General features: G+C 41.6%; 1 protein-coding gene across 2 annotated transcripts; it reads right to left on the reverse strand.

The window, feature by feature from the left end:
- Positions 1 to 8,446: 8,446 nt before the first annotated feature.
- Positions 8,447 to 23,598, reverse strand: LOC118566783 (serine/threonine-protein kinase SBK1-like). 2 transcript variants are annotated; one of them, XM_036150188.1, is made up of 4 exons: positions 23,530 to 23,598; positions 11,811 to 11,977; positions 11,272 to 11,474; positions 8,447 to 9,439 (listed from the first exon to the last, which is right to left on the reverse strand). In XM_036150188.1, exons 1-4 carry the CDS (start codon positions 23,532 to 23,534, stop codon positions 8,846 to 8,848), a joined length of 969 nt encoding a protein of 322 aa, XP_036006081.1. In that variant the 5' UTR covers positions 23,535 to 23,598; the 3' UTR covers positions 8,447 to 8,845. The 2 variants fall into 2 exon arrangements, with proteins under 2 accessions (XP_036006081.1, XP_036006120.1); XM_036150227.1 differs by lacking the exon at positions 23,530 to 23,598 and adding an exon at positions 12,967 to 13,169.
- Positions 23,599 to 24,346: the final 748 nt, after the last annotated feature.

Here is a 24,346-nt window from a genome sequence, read left to right on the forward strand (position 1 = left end):
CTGAGAGAAGCTATGGAACAGGTCATCCACTGGGACTAGACCCTCTGCGTCCTCGGCCATGGTGGATCACATCGACCTAATTCGGGATATTTTGGAGGTCTCTGGTTCATTGGGTCTAAGAACGGGCTTGATCGCATTAGATTAAAAAAAAGGCGTTTGATCGCATTGAACACCGCTTCCTCTGGAGAACCATGGAGAGGTTCGGGTTTGGCGTTGGTCTGATCGCAAAGATCCAGGTGATGTATAGCGGCATTGAGAGTGTGCTTAAGATTAACGGTCTGTGTGCTCCTTTTAGGGTGCATTGAGGTGTTTGGCAAGGCTGCAAGCTGTCAGGGATACTCTAACCACTCTCCCTGGAACCCCGGCTTCAAAAGATATGTTCAAGTGTTCACGGTTTGCTTTGACCTGGTTTTAATAGCAAAGTGGTTTTATCTGCCTTTGCTGATGATGTCATTGTTTTTAATAGAAATAGTAAACAACCTGGGGCTGGATGCTGCTCTGTTTTTAACAGATGTAAATATTTTAAAGTTAAGGGGATTGTCTAGGTTTTATCAGGGTGTTTTTAAATCATGTGCCCTGTTCATACTAAAACCAACCCAAACGTCTAACTCTTTGCACTGGCTTTTACATGAGCCTCTAATCTATGGGTCGTGTGTGACAGCGCAGGACCAGGGCTGTTGGAAGCGCTGCATGGATCCAAGATGACAACCGTGAAACAGCTGGTGGAGACTGCAGGACCGTCCCTCTCCAACATCAAGGCCATGTAAGGTCCGTCCGTCCGTCCGTCCGTCCGTTGACTTCCGCTTATCCGGGGTCGGGTCGCGGGGGCAGCAGCTTCAGTAGGGAGGCCCAGACGTCCCTCTCCCCAGCCACTTGGGCCAGCTCCTCAGGAGGAATCCCAAGGCGTTCCCAGGCCAGCCGGGAGACATAGTCCCTCCAGCGTGTCCTGGGTCTTCCCCTGGGTCTCCTCCCGGTGGGACGTGCCCGGAACACCTCTCCAGGGAGGCGTCCAGGAGGCATCCTGACCAGATGCCCGAGCCACCTCAACTGGCTCCTCTCGACGTGGAGGAGCAGCGGCTCTACTCTGAGTCCTCCCCGGATGACTGAGCTCCTCACCCTATCTCAAAGGGAGAGCCCAGACACACTACGGAGAAAACTCATTTCAGCCGCTTGTATCCGGGATCTCGTTCTTTCGGTCACGACCCAAAGCTCGTGACCATAGATGAGGGTAGGAACGTAGATCGACCGGTAAATCGAGAGCTTCGCCTTTTGGCTCAGCTCTCTCTTCACCACAACGGATCGGTACAGCGCCCGCTTCACAGCAGACGCTGCACCAATCCGCCTGTCGATCTCCCGCTCCATCTTCCCCTCATTCGTGAACAAGACCCCAAGATACTTGAACTCCTCCACTAGGGGCAGGACATCCTCCCCAACCCGGAGAAGGCACTCTACCCTTTTCCGGTTCAAGACCATGGTCTCGGATTTGGAGGCACTGATTTTCATCCCGGCCGCTTCGCACTCAGCTGCGAACCGCTCCAGTGAGAGCTGTAGATCACGCCCTGATGAAGCCAATAGGACCACGTCATCCGCGAATAGCAGAGACGCAATCCTAAGGCCACCAAAGCGGATCCCCTCAACACCTTGGCTGTGCCTAGAAATTCTGTCCATAAAAATTATGAACAGAATCGGTGACAAAGGGCAGCCTTGGCGGAGTCCAACTCTCACCGGAAACGAGTCCGACTTACTGCCGGCAATGCGGACCAGACTCTGACACCGGTCGTACAGAGACCTGACAGCCCTTATTAAAGGGTCCGGTACTCCATACTCCCGGAGTACCCCCCACAGGATCCCCCGGGGGACACGGTCGAATGCCTTCTCCAGATCCACAAAGCACATGTAGACTGGTTGGGCAAACTCCCATGCCCCCTCAAGAATCCTGCTGAGGGTGTAGAGCTGGTCCAGTGTTCCACGGCCAGGACGAAAACCACACTGCTCTTCCTGAATCCGAGATTCGACTATCCGACGGACCCTCCTTTCCAGAACCCCTGAATAGACCTTACCAGGGAGGCTTAAGAGTGTGATTCCTCTGTAGTTGGAACACACCCTCCGGTCCCCCTTTTTAAATAGGGGGACCACCACCCCAGTCTGCCAATCCAGGGGAACTGCCCCCGATGTCCACGCAATGTTGCAGAGCCGCGTTAACCAACACAGCCCCACAACATCCAGAGCCTTAAGGTACTCAGGGCGAATCTCATCCACCCCCGGAGCCTTGCCACCGAGGAGCTTTTTAACAACCTCGGCAACCTCAGCACCAGAGATGGGAGAACCCGACCCAGAGTCCTCAGGCTCTGCTTCCTCAATGGAAGACGTGTTGGTGGGATTAAGGAGGTCTTCGAAGTATTCCGCCCACCGACGCACGACGTCCCGAGTCGAGGTCAGCAGCACACCACCCCCACTGTAAACAGTGTTGGTACTGCACTGCTTCCCCCTCCTGAGACGCCGGATGGTGGACCAGAATCGCTTCGAAGCCGTACGGAAGTCTTTCTCCGTACGGCCATGTAAGGTTATACAGCAATTTTGAGCAAATGATTTGCACTAGTTTTTTAATATTATTTATAGTAGTTTGGTTTGTTGTTTTTTGCTCTCACCCAAAAAATAGCATCCCTAAATGTTAATGGGGCTAGAGAGGGGGGAAAACGTGCATTAATTCATCAAATGATGACCCATAAAAGAATTGATGTAATTTAGTTACAAGAAACTCACAGCGATTTATCCAATGAAGCAGACTGGCATAAGGAGTGGATAGGAAAGCCATTTTAAGCCAAAGCACTTCTCAAAGTGCATGGTAGGGTTTCCTCTTTTCAAAAGCCTTTACACCAAGCTCAGTGGAAGTAGAGCATGTTTTTCCAGGAAGGTGTTTTGTGGTCAGAGCCAGTTTTACTTCATATTACTTTTATTAATATGTATGATATTAATATGTATGATCCCAATGCTGATGCAAAGAAGAAGTTTTTTTTTACAAAACAAATTGGGAACGGTTGGGAGATTGTGCGTCTGAGGTGTTTGGTTTTATAGGTGGGGATTTTAATTGCACCGAAGATGAATTCTTAGACCGTAATTATATAGAACCGCATGTAGCAGCTCAGCGTGCTCTGCAGCAGCTGGTCACGTCTCATAGCCTGTTGGACATGTGGAGTAGGATGCACACAGGCTCCAGGCAGTATACATGGTTCCACTAAAATCTAATTTCGTTAGTTTGCCTTGACTGGTTTTATTGTTTCAAAGGCTGTTTTAGCATGTTTAAAACCTGCCAGATTTTACCAGTAGGTTTAGATCATTATTAGATAGATCATTCTCTTGTTTTAGGTGGTTTTTAACATTTTACCTAAAAATGCTTACTGGCACTTTAACTCAGTTTTAACTTATGACTGTAGTTTTAAGGAGACTGAGTTATTTCTGGACTTGTTTTAGACTGAGGAAGAGTGATTTTTCATGTCTGCAACAGTTCTGGGACTACGGTAAAGCTCAAATAAAACTGCTGTGTCAACAGCACACTCTAAATGTGACAGCCCCAGATAATAATAATAATTGAACTTTATTGATCTCACAATGGAGAAATTCACTTCTGCATCTTAACCCATCCCCTTGGGGAGCAGCTGATCTATTCGATTTTTAGAGATAAACATAGTGGAGTTAAAACACTTGAGTGAATCCACAGGAAATCAAGAGTACATTGAAGCTCTCAAATCTAAAAAGCTTGTTTTATCAAACCAGTTAGAGACTCAAGTTCAAGGCGCATCTGTCGGGTCCCGGATGCAGAACATCGTGGAAATGGATGCACTTTCCTTTTTCCTTAACTTGGAGAGAAATGCGGACAGAGGAAACTGATCCACTCTCTGCTGTCAGACACAGGGTAGCAGCTAAGCAACCCGGGACAGATCAGGAGGAGGGCGGTGGAATTTTACTCCTCGCTGTTCTGTAGTGAGTATAAGAGGAATGGTGAGCTGCTTGGGGAGTTCTGTAGTGGACTACCCCAGGTCACTGAGGGGACCGTCACCCAGCTAGAGAGCCCTTTGGGGGTGCAGGAGCTCCACGCGGCTCTCCAGAAGATGCAGGTCCAGAAGGCCCCAGGCATCAACGGGCTCACTGTCGAATTTTACAAACCCTACTGGGACATCTTAGCGGGGGACCTGTTAGATGTTTTTAATGAAAGCCTGATCAATGGCTAGTTTTATAAGCAAGACCCACGTGCTGTACATTAATATTGAGAGTGTGCTAGAGATCATTGTAGAGTGTGTAGAGGCGTTTGGCAGGGCTGTGCTCTCTCGGGATGCTCTATGCACTCTCCCTGGGACCCCTCTCCAGAAAATACGTTTGAGTGTTTATGGTCTGGTTTTACCCGGTTTTAACAATGATATGGTTTTATCCGCCTATGCTGACAATGTTTTTATAAAAGATCAACAAGACATCGACGTATTGAAGAAGGTCACCTGTAACAAACTCGCTTTTATCAGTCATTAGTCACTGGGTTGTAAATGAGCCTCCTTTTTGCAGTTTGGATTGTGTGTGGCTGACAACTTTCTTTAACCTTCTCATGATTGTTTTTAGCCTGTTTGGAGTAGTTTTTACCAGTTCTGTTTTTTTATTAATGGTGTATGTTACTGTAAAGCAACTAAGTTAAAATCCCAAATTCTAAATTCTTAATTGCCGAAGCAGAAATGTCTATTTATTTATCTAGAAGGGACAGACTGAAGACTTGACCTGTGGAAGTTCAACGTCAAGGCTAGGATTAGACTGGAGTTTCACTTCCACAGAGCTACTGGAAGCCTAAATGACTTTGTGCAACTGTGCAGTTTTAATGGTGTTTACACAACAAAATACAACCAGCACCTTATGCAAATATTTATTTTTAAGGTTATTCTGATGTTTTTAACAGTGTTTTAACTCATTGTATGAATAAGGGTTTTGTTAAAAATCTTCTTTTGTGTGAGAGGAGTGTGACTGAAGGAGAATGGCAAGAACCTGAGAGTGAGAGTGTTTTTTCATCTCTTTTCTCTTTCTTTGTTGTTTCACTGGGTGTGCTGTTTATATTATTTGTTTTTTTATTACTTGAGTGGAGTCTTCACAGGTTTATGTTTGGGGCGTAGCCGTCAGGCCTGCCTGGCTGGCTAGCAGCTTTTGATACTATGATGGTGGGTGTGGGAGGTTTCTCCATGCTGACATGGAGAAATTGAATGAAGGTGGGTGCTGGCTCTCCGTGTGGCGTGGATAAAGTTTGTTTGGCAGTAGGGGAGGTCATTGGACATAAGTCCATTAAGTCCGCAGCCCGTTCTTTTTTGGTGAAAAAGTGGACCAGGCTCAACAGTTGGTTGAGACCAGAATGGTTTGTTTTTGCAGGTGTCACCACTCACGTTGCCAGTGACTAAAATCATGCTGTACAACATGCCTCCTTTTATTGTTGACAATTTTTTGGTTAGGCAGTTGTCCCGATATGGGAAGGTCGTGTCCCAGATTAAAAAGGTGCTGTCTGGGTGCAAGTCCCAACTATTGAAACATGTTGTCTCTCAGAGGAGACAGTTTGAGATGATCCTTAATAGGAAGGATAAGGAGTTCAGTGTAAGGTTTCATGTTAAGCTGGATAATTTTCAATATGTATTGTTTGCCACTTCTTGAAGTGTTTTGGATATTGCCAAGAAGGGCATATTATAAAAATGTCCCTGAAAAGCATTGGACCAGCCCTGCCGCATTACAGGAGCAACGCACTGCTGCTACGGTTCAGATGGAAGGCCCATCTGGAGGGAGCAGGGTAGCAGGAGTGCCCACCGCTTATGCGGAGGAACCTGCTGCAGCCACCAGAGATTCTGCCGCTGCAGAAAGACAGCCCGTGACCACAAAGGGCTGTCCTCTTGATATTGTGAAGGTGCCAAATGTTGATGGAGGGAAGACACTGATTAAATGGTGCGTGAGGACAGATGGGGACACAGGGATGTGTGGTGACAAAAGGGATCAACCCATAGTTAGCAGTGGGGTGGAAGAGAGAGATGAGCTGAGTAGAGATCAGAAAGGTGAAACGGGTGATGAAGAGCATTTAGTGTGTGGAGATCGGGGCAGGAAACAGGAAGAACAGGAAGAGGATAGAGATGGAGAGGTTGAGAATGGAGGAGCATCTTTGGGAGCTGATATGGAGGAAAGAACGGGGTAGGCAGAGTTGGTGATGGAGCAGGAAGCTTCAGCCCTAGTGAAGAGGCGAAGCAAAAGGAAAAATGTTGTGGCTACAAAGGCAGCAAACAGACTGCTGGTGATGGTTGCTGAAAGGAAAGATAGACAGTACTGACAGTGAGGACTGTTTTTCTGACTCCAGTGAGATATTGTTTTCACAGGTTGGTGGTAATGAACCTCAATATGCTGTAGAATCGTTCTTGTCTTTTCTCCAGCAAACTAAAGGGCTGAGAGGAATTAAAGTGGAAATTTATTTTCCAAAGTTGAAACTGTTTTATATGAGGACAAAGGAAGAATCAGGGTTTACTGATCAATAGATTTTCAGGCTGAAGATGATAATGTTTGAAAGCAATTTTGAACTAATGATACACACCAGCATTTTATTATTATTATTTATTGTCTTTGGGTGTGTTGCTTTAAACTTTTTACCCACCATGGATATTTTTAAAAAGAGCTGTGTTTCTGAAGCACAATAGGAAATTGGAGAGAAAATGGCACTTTACACATCTAGAGGAATCCTACCTCATATGGAAAAACAGAGTTAAAGCAGCATATTGTTCATTATCAATAGAGAATAAAAAATAATCCTATGTTTCTCCTTAGTCCAGTTGTCAAACTTACCAAGAGTCATAGCTCTGTTTATCCATCCATTCCTTTAGCTCTCAGCAGTAATGACTTTAATTCAATTTATTTTCAATTCAATTTTATTTATATAGCGCCAATAGGGATTTTATGGGATTCTTCATAAATAAAATTGATTCCATTAAAAATAAAATCACTAGCATCCTCCCAAACATGGTTACCTTGTCTTCAGTTAGTGAGGCAGTGTTGAAAGAATCTTTAGAACCTGATCTGTTTGTACTGTGTCTAAACATTTGTTAAATGTTTAGACACAGTAGAGCTTTCTGAGCTATCTAAAATTTGAGCTTTATCCAAACCTTCAACTTGTATGTTAGACCCAATCCCAACCAAGTTATTTAAGGAAGTGTTCCCTTTGATTAATGCCCCATTTTAGACATGAATGATCTATCCTTCAGTCTATCTATCTAATCTTTCCAAAGTGATGACCTATTTGAAGAGTTTCAGTCAGGCTTCAGAGCTCTTCATAGCACTGAAACAGCTCTGATGAAGGTAACTAATGACTTGTGTCTGTACTTGTCCTGTTAGAGCTCGGTGCCAAGGACTATGACTGAGGCATGAAAAATCTTCAACGGACAGCAACAGAAACAAAGATTAGTTGGCTAGTTGTCAGACACCTTCTGCATTTCACTTTAGATTTTCTTGTACACAATTAAAAACAAAACACACATTAGAAAAACACATTGGCAGACGTGTTTAGGCGGAAAAAGCTCCTAATATGAGGGATTTTCTTTTACTAGTTTTATATATATATATATATATATATATATATATATATATATATATATATATATATATATATATATATATATATGTCTGTCTGTCTATATGTCTATATCTATATATATCTATATATATCTATTAGGGCTGGGCAAGTTAACGCGTTAATTTCGCGTTAATTCATTAGACTATTAACGGCGATATTTATTTTATCGCGCATTAACGCATGTTGCTCACATGCTTTCAGTCAGTGTCAGTCAGCACGCGCGCTGACTGCAGCGCGCTGTGTCACGGCAGCACTCTGGTGCTCCCCCTCCCCTCTCGTACATCGCTCAGCGGCGCCAGCCAATCAGCACGCAGGCTCAGCCTGGCCCGCCCACTCAGCTCTCACACAAACTCAACACACAAACAGCTGAGAGAGACCGCAGCAGCGAAAAAACATGAACAGGGGAAGTAGCACCGTTTGGCTTTATTTTAATACCGTAAATTAAATCAAGCTGTATGTTTTGTAAAAAGCCGGTTCATTTCAGTGGAAACACAACAAATTTATCTAAGCATGTGAAAAAACATGAAAACGTCGAGCCACAGAAACGGAGAGAGGAGACGAAACTTCTGTCATTGCCCCGACAGACCCACAGACGTCTCTGACTGAGGCGTTTCAGTCTTCCAGGGAACATCCAGGTAGATCAGTGTTCATCTTCAGCAGCAGTTCATGTGATGAGCAATCAAGGCCTTCCTGCCGATCAGGGGCCCATCAGCGCTGGTGTGACTGTAACTATTTCTCTGTCTTTACGTAGATAATATATAACTAAAAGCATACTTGTCTGTTTTATGCGTCCTACATTCAACGTAATAAGTAAGTGGGGGTCGCCTGACTGGGTAAAACGAGCTGGGTCCACCGAGGGTGCTTCACCGTAGACGGGACACGGTGAAACAGTAACAGTTCAGGTCTGTAAATATCAGAACATTACTCATTAGGAAGACTTTCTTCCCTTTTACATGTTACAATGTCCTCTTCTCGGTTTGACAATCAGCACAATCTGCTACCTATTAGAAGAGACTGGCTGCAGACTGCAGTCTCTTTCAGTTATAGTCATTATGGATCATATCATATATATTTTTCCTTCTCAAGGGTTGTTCGTGACAGTATTTCTTGAGATTCTTAAATTCAAAATTTCTTGATACTTCCATGCAAGTTGTTAACTCAGTTTTTTTCAAAACACATTTTTCCTGTGAATATCCCCAGAGGTTCACCCTGGTCAGTTGTCTAGAGCAGCTGGTTTCCATGATCTTTCTTCAGCCAGTCCTTTTCTACATATGCTCTCACGTCTCCTACTACACCTCTTTGTGATGCATCTGGAGCCAGAAGTTTACTGAACATCTCCATGGCTTCTGGGGTGAACCTCCTCCACAAAGGAGGAATGTCCTCCTCGACATAAGCTTTCTTCTTCATTGTGCACCAGTCTGCAAACTCCTGGTAGAAGCTGTCTGAGTCCATGCAGCGGTCCCAGGGGAAGTATCCTGTGAGGATGCAGAAGATAACCACAGCGAAGGCCCAGGTGTCCAGGCTTGGCTCAACGCTCAGAGGAGGCCCTGTCACTTCTTTCTGGTTGTCCAGCAGAGCCACGGCGCAGAGTTCTGGGGCCATGTATGGCAAGGTTCCTGTGATGAAGCGTATTAGGGTTCCTCTCTTCTGTGCGAGGCCAAAGTCGGCCAGCTTGACCTGGCGACAGTGGGTGTCCAGCAGGAGGATGTTTTCAGGCTTTACATCCCGGTGGACCAGGCCATGGCTGTGGATGAACTCCAAAGCGCTGGAGATCTGGAGGACACAGCGTTTTACAGAGGATTCTGGGATACCCACCTGCATTAAGGAGGAGAATTTGAGTTTGTTACATTGACTCTTTGAATGTGAAAACACAAAACTAAAAAGTGTTGTTTAGGTTGAGAATCAATTTTGATTTTAATTCATAGTGATTTTTTAATTCAAGGACCAAAAATGTAGGTAAATGTCAATGTTTTTTATGGTTCTATATTTTAATACAACAAAATCTATTTTAACTCATTCAATGAAAATTGTCATTTCTGTAGGTACTGAATATAACTTTCATTGAATTGCTAACATTTGTCCAGTCTGATAAAAGACAACACTCCAGAGCTTTCTTCTTTTCTGTGATTTTTCCCAACAGTTTGTCATTGTCACTAGATCATCAGGTTTAAACTCAGCAATCCGCTAGTTTAGAAACAGAGCATCAGTTCCACCAAGAGGAAATACTCAATAAATACAGCATGTGATCATTTATTTCACGATAGACAGTCATGTAAATGCTTATGGAAGTTATTTATTTTCTCTGTATATTTTAAGAGTTCACAGCTGTCTCAAGGAAATGTTCAAAATCATACATAAAAGTGCCACATCAGCACAGCGCTCCTTATTAAAGCAAAAAAAATAAAAAATAAATAAAAATAAACTAGGGTAGGAAAAGGACTTCTACTCTGCAAAATACTGAAAATTTCCTTTCATATGCCATTTAGTGCACTGGCACCATATGAATTAGATGTAAAAAGCTGTCAATTCAGTGGCTATAAAAACCACATCATAAATAAACCCTATATAGCCCATTCTTAAAAAATAACTAAACTTATCTGCCTAAATATTTTCTACATGGCAGACGGAGCATAAACAAGCCTTAAGCCTTTGCATTCCTTTTAAAGCAAGGCCTCATGGGATTTTTCAGCTGCTACATTGTTTTAACTTTCAGGAAGCTGTACTGCTTTATAAAACCATCTTGTATGTTAATAGAAACGACTTAAGATTTAGATTTAGCCCTTATTGTTTTGTGTTGCAGCTGACAGGCTGTTAGTATATCGGCTAAAGACAATTTAAAATGTTTTGCTGCTTAGTTGAGTCTGTTTGGCTATGGTTATAATTTGGGGATAATTCATCATCTAAAGATTTTTAAATTATCAAGACAATAAAAAATATATCTCCAATAGCACAAAATGTAAGTTATTATTCAAGATAATTTCAGCAAAATTCTATGAGTTAGATTTATCTTTTTGTAATCAACTTCATTTTCCTTAGGCTGCCATATCCATCCGCCACCACAAGGGGGTGATCACTGCTTTTAACTCAAGAGTTGAAATTATCCCAGATCAACTATCCAAAAAAACTTGCCAATTTTGCTGGGACTTGTCAAATGCTCCTAATTGCAATGATGCTAAATGTGTAACCTTACAGGCTCCTTACTAATGTGGCACTGCAAAGGGCTTTTTAATGTATAATTAATACAGGAAAAATATTATCATGGACATGATTAGATCTTTATTTTGGATGCCAAATCAATTACTTAATGTTAATTGTTGTTAAAGGTAGTTGGTTCAAAGATTTTGACTGGTTGAAATGGAAAAACTGGTAAAAGAATTTCAGAAGAGTGCATAGGAAGGATCTGTTTACATCAGATCAATTTAAGATTTCTGTCAGTGATTCTAAACAGCACTTTCCAGATATTATTATATATGTATATATATATATATATATATATATATATATATATATATATATATATATATATATATATATATATATGTATATATATACACACACACACACACACACACACACATATAAACACGGGATCAGCCTACCAGCTCTGTGATCTGTCTTACATCCTGTATAAACAGTGAATGACTCACTTTTGGTTTGATGACTGCAAAAAGATCCCTCCCAATGACAAGCTCCTGGGCAAAGCAGTAGTGCTCTTTAGACTGGAAGGCAATGCCAAAGAGGCCCACGATGCAGGGGTGGCAGGACAGGTGTAAGGAGATGCAATACTCTCGCAGAAAGCCCTGCAGCTTAGTCGAGGCTTTAGGCATCACCTTTAAGGCCATTGGAGTCCCTGCGGAACATCCACAGAACATAGCAAGTATCGATAACTCTTAGAGATACAATTCAGGTTTCTTTGGAGATCAAAAAGATAAAATAAACCTTAGAAACCCTTTTTAGATATTATATCCATTGGTGAATCTCAAAGCAGAATGATAAATTGTATTTAGGAAGTATGGGTTGTCAGGCTATCCCTATTGGTGCTTTCATACAGATTCAGGGTTATTAGATTAGGTAAAGGTGAAAACAAGAGATTGTGAAAAATGATGTATTAATTAAAATTAATTAATTAATTAATTGCAAGAAACTACCCGCTGTTCACAGAGGCTGTATTAGCATTAAATCATACCCCTAAAACGATGCGTGACCAGCAACACTTTGCCATATTTCCCCCGGCCGATCTCCTTGACGATGTTGAAGTGTTCCTGGATCTCCAGCTGGCCGATGCTCTGTGCCGTCAGCTCCATCAGCTCGTCGATGAGGCTCCCATCACCGAGGCCCAGCTCAATCATTTGCCTTCAGAATCAATAGATGATTTAACTTTTTATATAACCTCACCTAAAAAAAACTTCTGGTTTGTCTCTTTATGCATGTCCTAGCATGCCCAAATCACTTACAAAATTAATTAAACATTATTTTGATTCAGAAAAACTTGGCGCTGAAGCAAAATAAAAATGTTCCCATAACTTTCTGCTATCTAAAGCCTTTACCTCTATGAAAATAACAATGTGAATCAGACATTACAACAATATCACTCCTAGCTGTTCAACTGTGGATAACTTTAGTTTCATGTTTCTATATAGGTCTTAAAATTGTTTTGAATTGTGCTGTTATGCACTTTTTAGTTTTTATCTGTTTTTATCCTGTTATTTTCTTATACATTTTCATATTTTATCTATTTTGTCTCAGCATCTATTTGTATTGTAGCTTGTAAAGCACTTTGTGCACCACATGGACTGTTGAAAAGTTCTATATAAATAAACTTTGATCACAAACAAATAAGCTTCATGTTGATCCTCTTTAAAGTCCAGGCTTAAAATGACTGAAATTGTGTCTGTATTGTATAATATAATATCTATAACTCTGCTCTTGGTGATGATGAGTCATCATGAAGCATTGTTGGTGTCATTTACACAGTTAACCTGTTTTGTCTATTCTTGGTCAGGGTCCTCATTATATATTCCACAAAAGATGCAAATGCTTCACTTAAACCTATCAACTACAGTTATGACTAATGATATTAGCACTATTTCATGTAAGTTGTATTTCCCTGAAACTGACACTGTGTAAATGTATGTGTTTTTCTACTGATACTGTTCACGTGTATGTTGTTTTCTTAATAATATAGGCTTCATTAATTGTGTGTTTTACGTGAAACATACAGCAACCTACCCAAAAAGAACCCCACAGATCCTGATTTTTAGCACATATCTCACCTGCGATTGTTAAATTGATGTTAACTATCATTAGATAGTGACAATCACTTGAAACCTCTAAATGCTTACCTTTTCTCGAGGCTGCTTCCAAACAGGGACTGGAATCTGAACAGCAAGCTGTGCAAATGATCAGAATAAGCTACAGCTTTACACTAGCACGAGAAACTAGTGCTGAAAAACACACAAACGCTGTCCCTCCTGTACGTCCTCTAAATTTTCCACTGCTGCAAGAGGATCTGAAGGCTCTGCACTGCCCAGCTCAACTGCTGCGACACATCACAGCCAACTTAAACAGCTGATTACAAACTGACTCTGCAGAGGACACACACACACACACACACACACACACACACACACACACACACACACACACACACACACACACACACACCATAATTCACCTTGGGGCTCTTGACAAGACAAAAAATGCAATTTATGTAAAAAAGGATAATATATAATAATGTAGAAAGATGGAAATTCAGCTACAGACATTCCAGTTGATCCTTACTCCAAAACAATATCTCAACTGCAGATTTTAATGCAGGTTGGTAAAGTTTGCTAAGGAAGTCCAGCTGCTAAGATAGAGTGACTAAAGTTATTGTGCAGCCAGTTGTGAACTTGACAGCACTGAGGGATGCCATGGACAACGATTGTTTAACAGGAGACTTATGGAGCTGGCTTTGTTGGGGGATCATGGTAAAGAAATGTGTTAAAATTCCTGAGCCCGATATTGATAATGTTACTTGTGTTTTTACTTTCTGTATTTTGTCCTGTCTCAGGAGTATAATCACACAGACTCAGGATTCATGAGTGAATTTACTGTCAACTTTACTAAAATAATTGTAATAAGGTGATTGTACAACGATGTACAGCGCATTTCTGTGCACAATGTGTGCATATATATATATATATATATATATATATATATATATATATATATATATATATATATATATATATATATATATATATACATATACACTCACCGGCCACTTTATTAGGTACCCCATGCTAGTAACGGGTTGGACCCCCTTTTGCCTTCAGAACTGCCTCAATTCTTCGTGGCATAGATTCAACAAGGTGCTGGAAGCATTCCTCAGGGAGTTTGGTCCATATTGACATGATGGCATCACACAGTTGCCGCAGATTTGTCGGCTGCACATCCATGATGCGAATCTCCCATTCCACCACATCCCAAAGATGCTCTATTGGATTGAGATCTGGTGACTGTGGAGGCCATTTGAGTACAGCGAACTCATTGTCATGTTCAAGAAACCAGTCTGAGATGATTCCAGCTTTATGACATGGCGCATTATCCTGCTGAAAGTAGCCATCAGAAGTTGGGTACATTGTGGTCATAAAGGGATGGACATGGTCAGCAACAATACTCAGGTAGGCTGTGGCGTTGCAACGATGCTCAATTGGTACCAAGGGGCCCAAAGAGTGCCAAGAAAATATTCCCCACACCATGACACCACCACCACCAGCCTGAACCGTTGATACAAGGCAGGATGGATCCATGCTTTCATGTTGTAGACGCCAAATTCTGACCCTACCATCCGACTGTCGCAGCAGAAATCGAGACTCATCAGACCAGGCAACGTTTTTCCAATCTTCTATTGTCCAATTTCGATGAGCTTGTGCAAAGTGTAGCCTCAGTTTCCTGTTCTTAGCTGAAAGGAGTGGCACCCGATGTGGTCTTCTGCTGCTGTAGCCCATCTGCCTCAAAGTTCGACGTACTGTGCGTTCAGAGATGCTCTTCTGCCCACCTTGGTTGTAACGGGTGGTTATTTGAGTCACTGTTGCCCTTCTATCAGCTCGAACCAGTCTGGCAATTCTCCTCTGACCTCTGGCATCAACAAGGCATTTCCGCCCACAGAACTGCCGCTCACTCAATGTTTTTTCTTTTTCGGGCCATTCTCTGTAAACCCTAGAGATGGTTGTGCATGAAAATCCCAGTAGATTAGCAGTTTCTGAAATACTCAGACCAGCCCTTCTGGCACCAACAATCATGCCACGTTCAAAGTCACTCAAATCACCTGTCTTCCCCATACTGATGCTCGGTTTGAACTGCAGGAGATTCTCTTGACCATGTCTACATGCCTAAATGCACTGAGTTGCCGCCATGTGATTGGCTGCTTAGAAATTAAGTGTTAACGAGCAGTTGGACAGGTGTACCTAATAAAGTGGCCGGTGAGTATATATATATATATATATATATATATATATTTCTGTGCCCATATTTACAAAGATTCTCAATGTCCTCTCAGAGAGCAACTATCCTAGCCTTAAAAATTGCTTAAGAGCGATTCAAATAGCTGCTGAGAGTCTGACTCTGATTAAGGAAATGACAGAAATTTTTATCTTAGTGAGGAGGGGTGAAGCCGTCTTTCAAGAGCTGTGAATGGTCGATGGTACAAGGAAGAAAAAACAGGATCAAAATATTAGCACACACCTCATTTAGATCCTCATTTTCATATGCTTAATTATTTTTACCCACCAGTCATTTTACTACTTTATCTGTTTGATAATAATGCGCACTTAAAAGTCAGCATTTTACTGGGATTACCTGCTTGTATAAAGTGTCTGTATTTGGCAAAACAGGCGACACAAAATGGAGAAAAACGGTGGAGAAAAACTCAGCGCACAGCTCTGGGAGTTTCCAGGGACCAAGGCTCGCTAAAAGTCCTCCTCACGCTCCACCCACACTTTGTCCCCAGTGTGGGTGGAGTGACACACAGAATCCCCAGGAACAATCCTGAACCAGGCGGTGCACACAAGAACCAGAAAACTAGCAAGGGCAGGGCAAGAACAGGTCCGATCACCAGGCTGAGCGACGAGAAAACACTGGGGGGAAACCAGATAATGGCAGCGACACAAGAAGAGACATTCTGCTATATTGCGGTAGGTATATGTAGGTGGAGTGACAGGTGAGCTGGGTTGAGTCAGATTAGCTGCAGCAGCAGGTAGAACTAATTATGGTAAGTGAGTGAAAGGTGACTGGGAAGGGTGGAGCGTGGAGTGGTGAATGGTCAGTCCAAAAAACAGAAACAAAAACCAAATCATGTCAGCCCAAGCTACAAGGTTTATATCAAAGCACTCATGTACTAGAGGTGCCTAAGGTCCAGATCTAAATCCAAATGAGAGTCTGTTGCAGGATGTAGAAACGATCGGTCCCAGATGCTCCATTGAGCTTGAAGGGAAATATTAGTCAAAGTCTAGTATTACAGAACAGCAACCTGCGGTGAAATAATGAGAATCATTTTGGAAACCACAATAATGCACTGTTTTGTGGCTCATATCTGATATGAAGTCTAATATTATTTATTAAAGATTTTGGTTGTGACATGAAAAACATGACAAATCTATTTGATATTATCTTAGTAAAACACAGCATTGTCAGGATCCCCATGGGTGTGATTATTTATTATAGCTCATTTGGGATCCTGTAGCCTGTGTTTGTCACATATTTAGCTTTCTGTTTGTAGTAAAAAGTTTTATTTTAGTTCTGTTAGATCTTTATTATGCTTGCCTTTCTTTAGCTCAGTTTTTGTGCTGTTTTTGATAAGTGTGTCTGTTAGATCCAGTTTCTGTTAGGTTGGATTGATATCTTTATAGTTATGTTATCAGTGCTTAGTTTATTTAGATTCTTCCTCCTGTCTGGTCCATTCTCCATCTCCTGTTATTCCCTCTACCTGCAAACTCATTACTCCTCCTTTCCCTCTGCTTGATTGCATCTCTCAGTTTTCACCTGTGATTAATTATCTATCCGTTATTTCGCTCCGTCTCTTCCCTTTTAAATTCAACTCTCTCTGTCAGACACGTTGTCCGGTCCTCTATCTTCATCCACCAAGCTACTCCATTCTGGTCGCTTCCCTGTCGTGTTCCTGGTCCCTGTTCTCCTGTTATTTAAGAAATCTTTGTTCTCTGAAACGTGGGACTTATGAGCTCTTGTCTGTGTTTCTATCCAAACACCTCGACCCTGACCCTTATCTTATCTTATAATAAGACCCTTCTAGGAACATAGACATCCGTTAGATTGTGATATTTATTATGCATATAATTAGACTACCACCAGTTTTCTCACTCAAACGTACACATCGTCACATGCTTTAGTTTGACTTAAAACGTTTCCCTTTCTGTATTTTTTTCTGTTATGGTTGTTTTCACTTCTCCAGAACATTTGACCCTTTGACCAGTGCTTTAGCCAAACAAAACAAACCATGACCAAGGTTAAGCAGTGACAGCCACAGATACGGCTCCTGTTTCAATCGGCGGTGCGGTGCGACATGTCTTAAGATTTTATAGCCTCCTGAAGTTCAAACTCCATCCAGAATTAGAGAAAAATTTAAACCTAACACTGATTGTACTTCTCGTTGTTCAGTAAATGTCAGACAGAGAGATCCTTCCCTTTATTGTGGCCCTGAGCTGGATGCCGTGAATGCCCTCAAGTAGTGCCAGTCATGAGAAACAAATCCTTTAGCATGTCACCTTCATCCCAGGAAGACTTAATGGGGTGTTGTTGTACCCGTGTGTGAGTAAAAGTGTGTGTTAATCCATGCTTCAATTGCCGGTAACTCACTCAACGCGGTGGACATAACATGGTGGTTATTTTTGGGGGGACCAAGCTTCCAAGCTAAACAAATGATCAGAAGAAACAGATACTTTGGTGTGTTGACCTTTTGTGAGGCTGCAGGGGTTTATTCAGGTCTGATGGACTCTTAGATCAGCTTCAAACTGCAGTTGTTGTTGGAAATAGCTACTGGAATGTCTGCGTTTTGGACAAGAAACCAAAATTTTACATGCTTCTCGATGTACACACAGAGCTTTCCCTTTTTGACATAAAACACAACTTTTTGATGTTGCGTTTCCAAAAAGCCCTAATACACGCTCCCAGCTACTGTTGCACGGGCTTACAGCCAGAGTGAGTAATTGTAGTTATGTAGTGGCATGTGTTTTGAAATTTGTGGTCATCATGTTACGCTGTCACCACAGACATGGCTTAATGTCATACTTGAGATCTTTTTCTCCCAGGATGGTGCTGAGTAGTCTTCAAGGCGCCAGAGATAGTGTCCGTGTCCCAGCTTCTTGTCTCCTGATTTTTCTGCTTCTGATCTCCTTGTCCCAAAGGATTTCACTCACAGGAGGGTAAGAAGTGATATACCAGCTTTGCGTAGGTTAATTTGTTTTAGGGACATCTTGAGATCAGTTTTTGTGTAAAGAATGTGTTTTAGCTCTCAGTTAGTGAGAATGTATGAGAGGATAAACAGAAGTTCTGATGCACCTGTCTAATCCCCGATATATCTTTGAGCTGTGAAGAGTTGTAGTCAGCCAAATTTGTGAGGCACTCTTCCAAACAGTTTTATTCTGATACAACTCATTCCTTAACAGCAGTTTATTGCGTGTAAGCACAGACTGTTGCGTTGCTGAGTTGCTTCACTTTGGTTGGTCTTGACCGCCAAAGAAAAACAGGAACAACTTTGAGTCGATGTGTGAAAAGGGCAAAAATGTGGCAGCAAAACGCAAGCAGAAATTATCCAGTGACTTAATCATGAATTAAAAAAATAGCATTGCAAACTTTGTTTTAAGATCACGCGTCATGTTGAAGGTTTTGTAATTTTCCTCTTTCTGCCAGTGAGCTACTGACGATCCTTTCACTTATATTCCCCAAACAGAGTTTTAATTATTTCAGTTCTTTTCATTTTCACTTCTCACCCACCCATCTGAATGTTGCAAACATTCCTGCTTTGGCCAATTTCAAATCTGCTCGATGGAGGACAATGATGGCAGTGGTGGCATCTTCTCCATGTTGTGTATTAACCCCACACATCACAGTGAACTGGATACCTGAGAATTCAGCAGAGAATCAGGCTTTATAATGTTATGTATACTAACATTGTACCACCATTTTCACACCCATAAATCTGCTCCGCTACTGACTAAGAGAGCAGGCTACACTGCTTCATTCAATTAATTAGACAGTCAGATGTTACGATAAACAACTTTATTCTCTCTGCTTGTTTAGTTCTTGGTTTGTTCGTTCAAATTCAACAGAATTTGGGGGTGGACCTGTTTCTGGTCCACCCCCGATTTCTAAGGGGGTGGACCTGTTTCTGTTGAATTTGCAGTTTATCTAAGCCATTACAAGGCTTTTGTTGGGCAGTAGTATAAAGCTTGATGCTCCACATTACTCCAGACTTTTTGAATTGAGAAAGCTTCCTGGATAGGAAGCAAAACGTCTTCAAACTACGGAAAACAAGTCCAGTTGCTTTTTTTTTCTCTTTTTGGAATATCGATGGCTTTGCAGCAATTCCTCATACTGAGCATGCATGAAGTGACAGTAGAGAGGAAAACTCCTCTTTAACAGGGAGGAAAAACCTCCAGCAGAACCAGGCTCAGTGTGAACGGTCATCTGCCTCGACCGACTGGGGTTAGAGAAGACAGAGCGGAGACACAAAAGCACAGAAGCCAACATCCTTTCTATGTTAATCGCTACTATGTCATCATCCTCTAATAAACTCCACCTGGTCTTCATGCTTTCTCTCACCCAGTACTTAAGCAATTTAGTTTCATGTTCTAGTCGTGGTTTCTCTTGTATGCTACGCCCAGTTTGTCCTCCCTGCCCCATGTACTGTTCTCCTGCTTATAAGTTAATTTATTTAGCATTAAAAAACTACCTTGTCTTCCTTCTGCACACACTTTTGAATCCTTTACCTCACAGCATTATGACAGCGTGAACAGGACTTTGAAGTACAAACAGGCTTTTAAAGTACTTATCCACAAGTATAGATAAATACGGTACAATCAACAAAAAAGAAAAAACACATTATTTTGTGCCCTGTGATAGACGTGTCTACTCTGCCTCTCATCCAGTCAGTGCCCAGACAACCCTGCAAGAACAAGGGAGTAATGACAATTGATTTTGTGTCTTTTACTTCTGAGAAAAGATATAAAATGTGACAACAGACTTAATTAAATTATTTTTGACTGGATTACACACTTTTCTTTCTCATTCAGTCTTTGCTTTTATGAAATAAAATTGTTGCTCATGCTTGAACCCGCTGGCATCAGGCTCCAAGCATTACCAGCTGTTGTGGAAAAACAGATGTATTAATCATCGGGCGTGTTTTATGGTTGTAATAAATTTCTTGGACATGAGATCCTGATTCTTTATGGTCAAACTCTTGGTGACAAGCAGTTCGCCTTGTACCTTAGTAATTTATTTAGCACTCTTGCATCGACACATTAGTCCACATGACAGCATAAACAGCAGCCATGCAGACATTTTCACTCACACCTTTAACATTTGGAGCTGCATTCTCCAGCTGCTTCTTTTGAACTCTCAAGTTTCCAGAGACACATCTGCCTTACAAATCCTTCACTAACAGTTTTCACAATCCTGCTTTTATATCAGTAACAACTGTTTTATCAGTCTAAAAGAAACGGTGCAATTATTCACCTGAGAATAACCAGGATTACCATTTGTAACATGAAGAATGAACTGAAAGAGAACATCTTTCATCTAGACCTTTGGACCTTGGCCTCATTTTTTATTTATCACGTGTGCAATGTAAGATCCAAGTCACGGCTCAAAGACTCCTTGACTGTCTGATAAAGCATGAGGCCAATCCTCTTTAGATGTCTGCAAAGGTCCACCAAGTCCCTCTGGGGCTGACAGCAGAACTTTGTTGGCTGTGTGTACTGATGACACACGCTCCATAATTAAAGCAAATAAAAAAATAAAAAAAGCTTTTTTTTGTGGAAGTTTTGGAAGAAGATATGTGCTAGTATTTATGTTCTTATATTTTATTATTCAGTAACATCACAGACATATGTTACATGATAACCATGAACTGTTATATCCACTCTCTGCTGTCACTCTTCGAAGCACAAGGCCTTCCTTTTAAGGAAATACTTCTGCTAATGAAGTCTGATTGATGAAGAGCAGAACAGAAGTGTGTCCTTCCCCCACAAAATTAAGCGTGACACCTTTAAACTTATCTTCACATTGCAGAAGTCAGAAATGGGGTAGCTTAAATAAAAGAAAAACTGAAGTAATGCTGTGGCTATTTTTAGATCATGTGGTGCTGCATCACAGTTTCTATCATGCCGTGTATGCTGGGGGATTGAAAACAACTGTTATGCAGGTCTAAATATTGAGAGTTAAAGTAGATTTTTTAATTATTGGCTTCCATTCTGAACAGTGCAAATGCATTGGGATCAAGCATGTGTTGCTCATAATGTTCAGCTCCGTCACTACCATGATGTCAACGTCTCATTGTGTTTTATCTTATTTGAAGAACAATCTGACCATTTTGAAAATAAATTTTAATCTTTGATTAGTGCCTCCAAGTGGTTAGATCATTATTAGCCAAAAAATATGAAAATAAATGTCATCAGTTTTATTTTTAATCTAAAGGCAAGGGAAGTGTCTGCATAGTATAGCATTAGAAGAAGTGACGCTATTTCTTATCATTACCAGTACTTGTTATTGCTCATTGTGGCTTGTACTCATTATCATTTATCACTGTAGTGATATATGAGTCGTAACCGTGTCAATTTTGAAGCAGTGACACATGTTTAGTTTACGTGATGTGGGAGCATCTCATGTCGGAATTTCTGGAATCCTTGGTGGCCTGTCTGCTGATCTAATTGTGACCCCATAAAAAACAAAAGTAAATATTTAGATTTGTCAAAGACTTGCACTTTCTTTAACATTTGGTCCCACATCAAACTGGCCTCTGATGTATTAGTGTGGCGAGTTGTCAGAGGACCTCCTGAGGAATTGCTTTAAAACACTTGAAGTGCTAGATCAATTTCTTTTCAACAGACTTTATTGAAAACTGAAGTCATTATGAATTACATCATAAGTTCACTAAGTCTATATGTGTCCACCACTGGATACCTCTGATGTGTATGTAAAGCACTCTAATAGTCGTGTGTGTATATGTGGGCGGGGTGGGGGGTCCTTAATATAGAAAGGTTAGTAAGGGGATGGAAAGAAGGAATGGAGTTTACAACAGCATGAGTGTTGATAGAGAAGGTGAGGACAGCCTGTCTGGGTATGGTTACAGGTTGGTATGCCGCTTTATGGATCTGTCAGCCTAATGGAGATGTACATATGAACTCATAACCATTTGCTTACTTAAGGTTTTGATTTTCCCAACAACAATGTAATGAACTAGAGTGGAGATGAACCTGGTATTCAGCCAGACACTTAAGTAATGCTTTACATGATTTATTGAAGAGACGATGAAGGTGGATCAGGCAGGTGTACAGAAAAATAGTCCAGAGCTGAGTTCAAAGCAGTCATCCAAGCAAAAAAAAACAAAATGTAAACAGGGTGCAGGCAGACTCAAAAACAGAGAAACAGAATAGGATCAGGTAATTGGGCAAAATACAGAATGCTGGATGGTTCTTACCGCAGGGAACAGGAGGCATAAGCAAAGAGACATGTGCGAACTTCCGGCAACAAACAGAAAACTGACGAGGGTTTAAATAGGCAGGAGGACAGGTGAAACCAAGTGGCTCTAATTAACTAGGACAGGTGACAGTGATCAAGGAAGGGGGAGTGACTGAGAGAAACACAAGCTTTAATAAAGACTAATAAAGAAGACCTGGGGTCCGTTCTTCGTATGTCGCTAACTCAGTTAGCAGGATTTCATTGTTGACGATTTTGCATGATCTTGGATCGTTTGGTTCTTCGAAAGACTTCCTGCACTTGCTGTCATAGCAACATGTGCGCCAGCTCGCGAGCAGGTTTATTTCATGTAAACAGGATTAGATCGCAGCTTTATAAGCAGAGGAGATAGGTAAGTCTGTCGTAGGGATGTCAATTTTTACGACAGCAACCTGTTGCGGAAGGTGCAAGAATAATTTTAGAGCTTTTCGAATTAATCGCGTATTGCGCAATAGACAGGATCCTTTAGCGCAGCGCGACAGTGTAGAGATTTTTTCTTGGTGGCTGTTATAAACAAACAAACACATCATTTAACAGTGGCTTTTAAAGAGGAAAAAGTTGTGTTATAGCCATGAATAGAAAATATTTAAGTTATTTGTATGATGGTTTGCTTTTTATTTTTATCATATTCGGTAAGATTTGTTCAGGCCATTTTATTGTAAAGTTTAGTTTTACTTTGAAAGGCTTGCTTCCTGTCGAGCCGTATATTGTATTGGAAAAAACTATGGATGGATTATTTAGACACGGAGCAATACAGTTTTTGACCGTGTAAATTGTGGATGACTTGGAAAAGGAAGAACTAGATTTTTTTTATAGATAGATATTTTTTTTTGTTAAAAATCCCAGTTTGCACGTGTTCTTTACTTCCAGTGTCTAAGGAATGACACCGAAATTTGGATCTCTTGACATAACAAGTGCCTTTTTAAAATAAAGTATAATTATTAAAGGCTACCTGTCATGATTCAGCCTGTCTGCTGCACCATGCACAGACTCGGACACTTTCCACCTTACATTCAGCTCCAGTCTCCAGTTCAGTAATCCTCCACAGCTGTCAGCTACTAATTAGTCAGTATTCAGCACACCTGTCAGCCTCACTATTTAAGCTCACTGCATTCTGTCATTCCTCGTCGGTTCGTTCTGTTTTCCTGTTTACCTTTGTTTCTGCTGCTCACCTCATCCAGTCTCATCCAGTCCGAGTTCCTCCATTCTCCGCCAGCCTGCTGTAACCTGATTCCAAGTCTCCATTCTGTCGTGCTGCTGGTCAAGCCTGGTTCCAAGTCTCCATTCTGCTGTGCTTCTGGTTCTGCTGCCTCCGTGCCCTGGCTCCGTCCCGCTTGCCAGTTCCTGCCTTCACCATCCTCCTGCTTCAGCTCTGCACAGACTCGTGGTTCCTTCCTCCATTATCCACAAACTTCAATAAACTGTTAAATTATACGCTGCTGTTCGGGTTCAGTCTACAAAACGTGACACTACCATTTTGTAGAATATTCTTGTACTTCACTTTTACTTGTCCCCATGTTCTAGTGGGTCCCGTGGAGGCTCTGAAATATAAGAACAAAGTAAATATCAAATTATTAAAATGCAAAAATTCATACCGTAGAAAGTGATAGAAACATCTACCATGGACAGTACTTACGCATTAATTTGTCTGCTACTTTCTGCCAGCCCTCTCTCCTGGCTTTAGCAGACTTTGTGGTGTTCCCTGTCGTTTTAATTAATGACTCAAATTCGGCATAACCTTCCATTAAAAGCTCGTGTTCTGCTTGGGAGAAAAACTGTGGGTGTTCTTTGGCCATGCTGAACAGCCAATAGCAGCGCTGCTGATCAATGTTTCTACTATCGATACATTTCTCCTTTTAAACAAACGCATGAACGCGCAGTTGTCTCAGATAACTCAATCCAGCCATACTAATCATAACCAACAGGTGTGTTCGAAGAACCGAAATAGCCAGATCATGATTAGCACGATGATATTATCTTGGATGTCTC

This window comes from Fundulus heteroclitus, chromosome 1 (genome assembly GCF_011125445.2).
Source record: "Fundulus heteroclitus isolate FHET01 chromosome 1, MU-UCD_Fhet_4.1, whole genome shotgun sequence".
In the NCBI taxonomy this organism is placed as follows: Eukaryota; Metazoa; Chordata; class Actinopteri; order Cyprinodontiformes; family Fundulidae; genus Fundulus; species Fundulus heteroclitus.

Bases quoted from the DNA above. Each gene is read 5' to 3' on its own strand.
- LOC118566783 (XM_036150188.1), bottom strand. The intron at 11,475-11,810 runs GTATGATTTAAT...GATGTTCCGCAG, and splicing joins GGTCACGCATCGTTTTAGGG to GGACTCCAATGGCCTTAAAG. The intron at 9,440-11,271 runs GTGAGTCATTCA...TCCTTAATGCAG, and splicing joins TTGCAGTCATCAAACCAAAA to GTGGGTATCCCAGAATCCTC.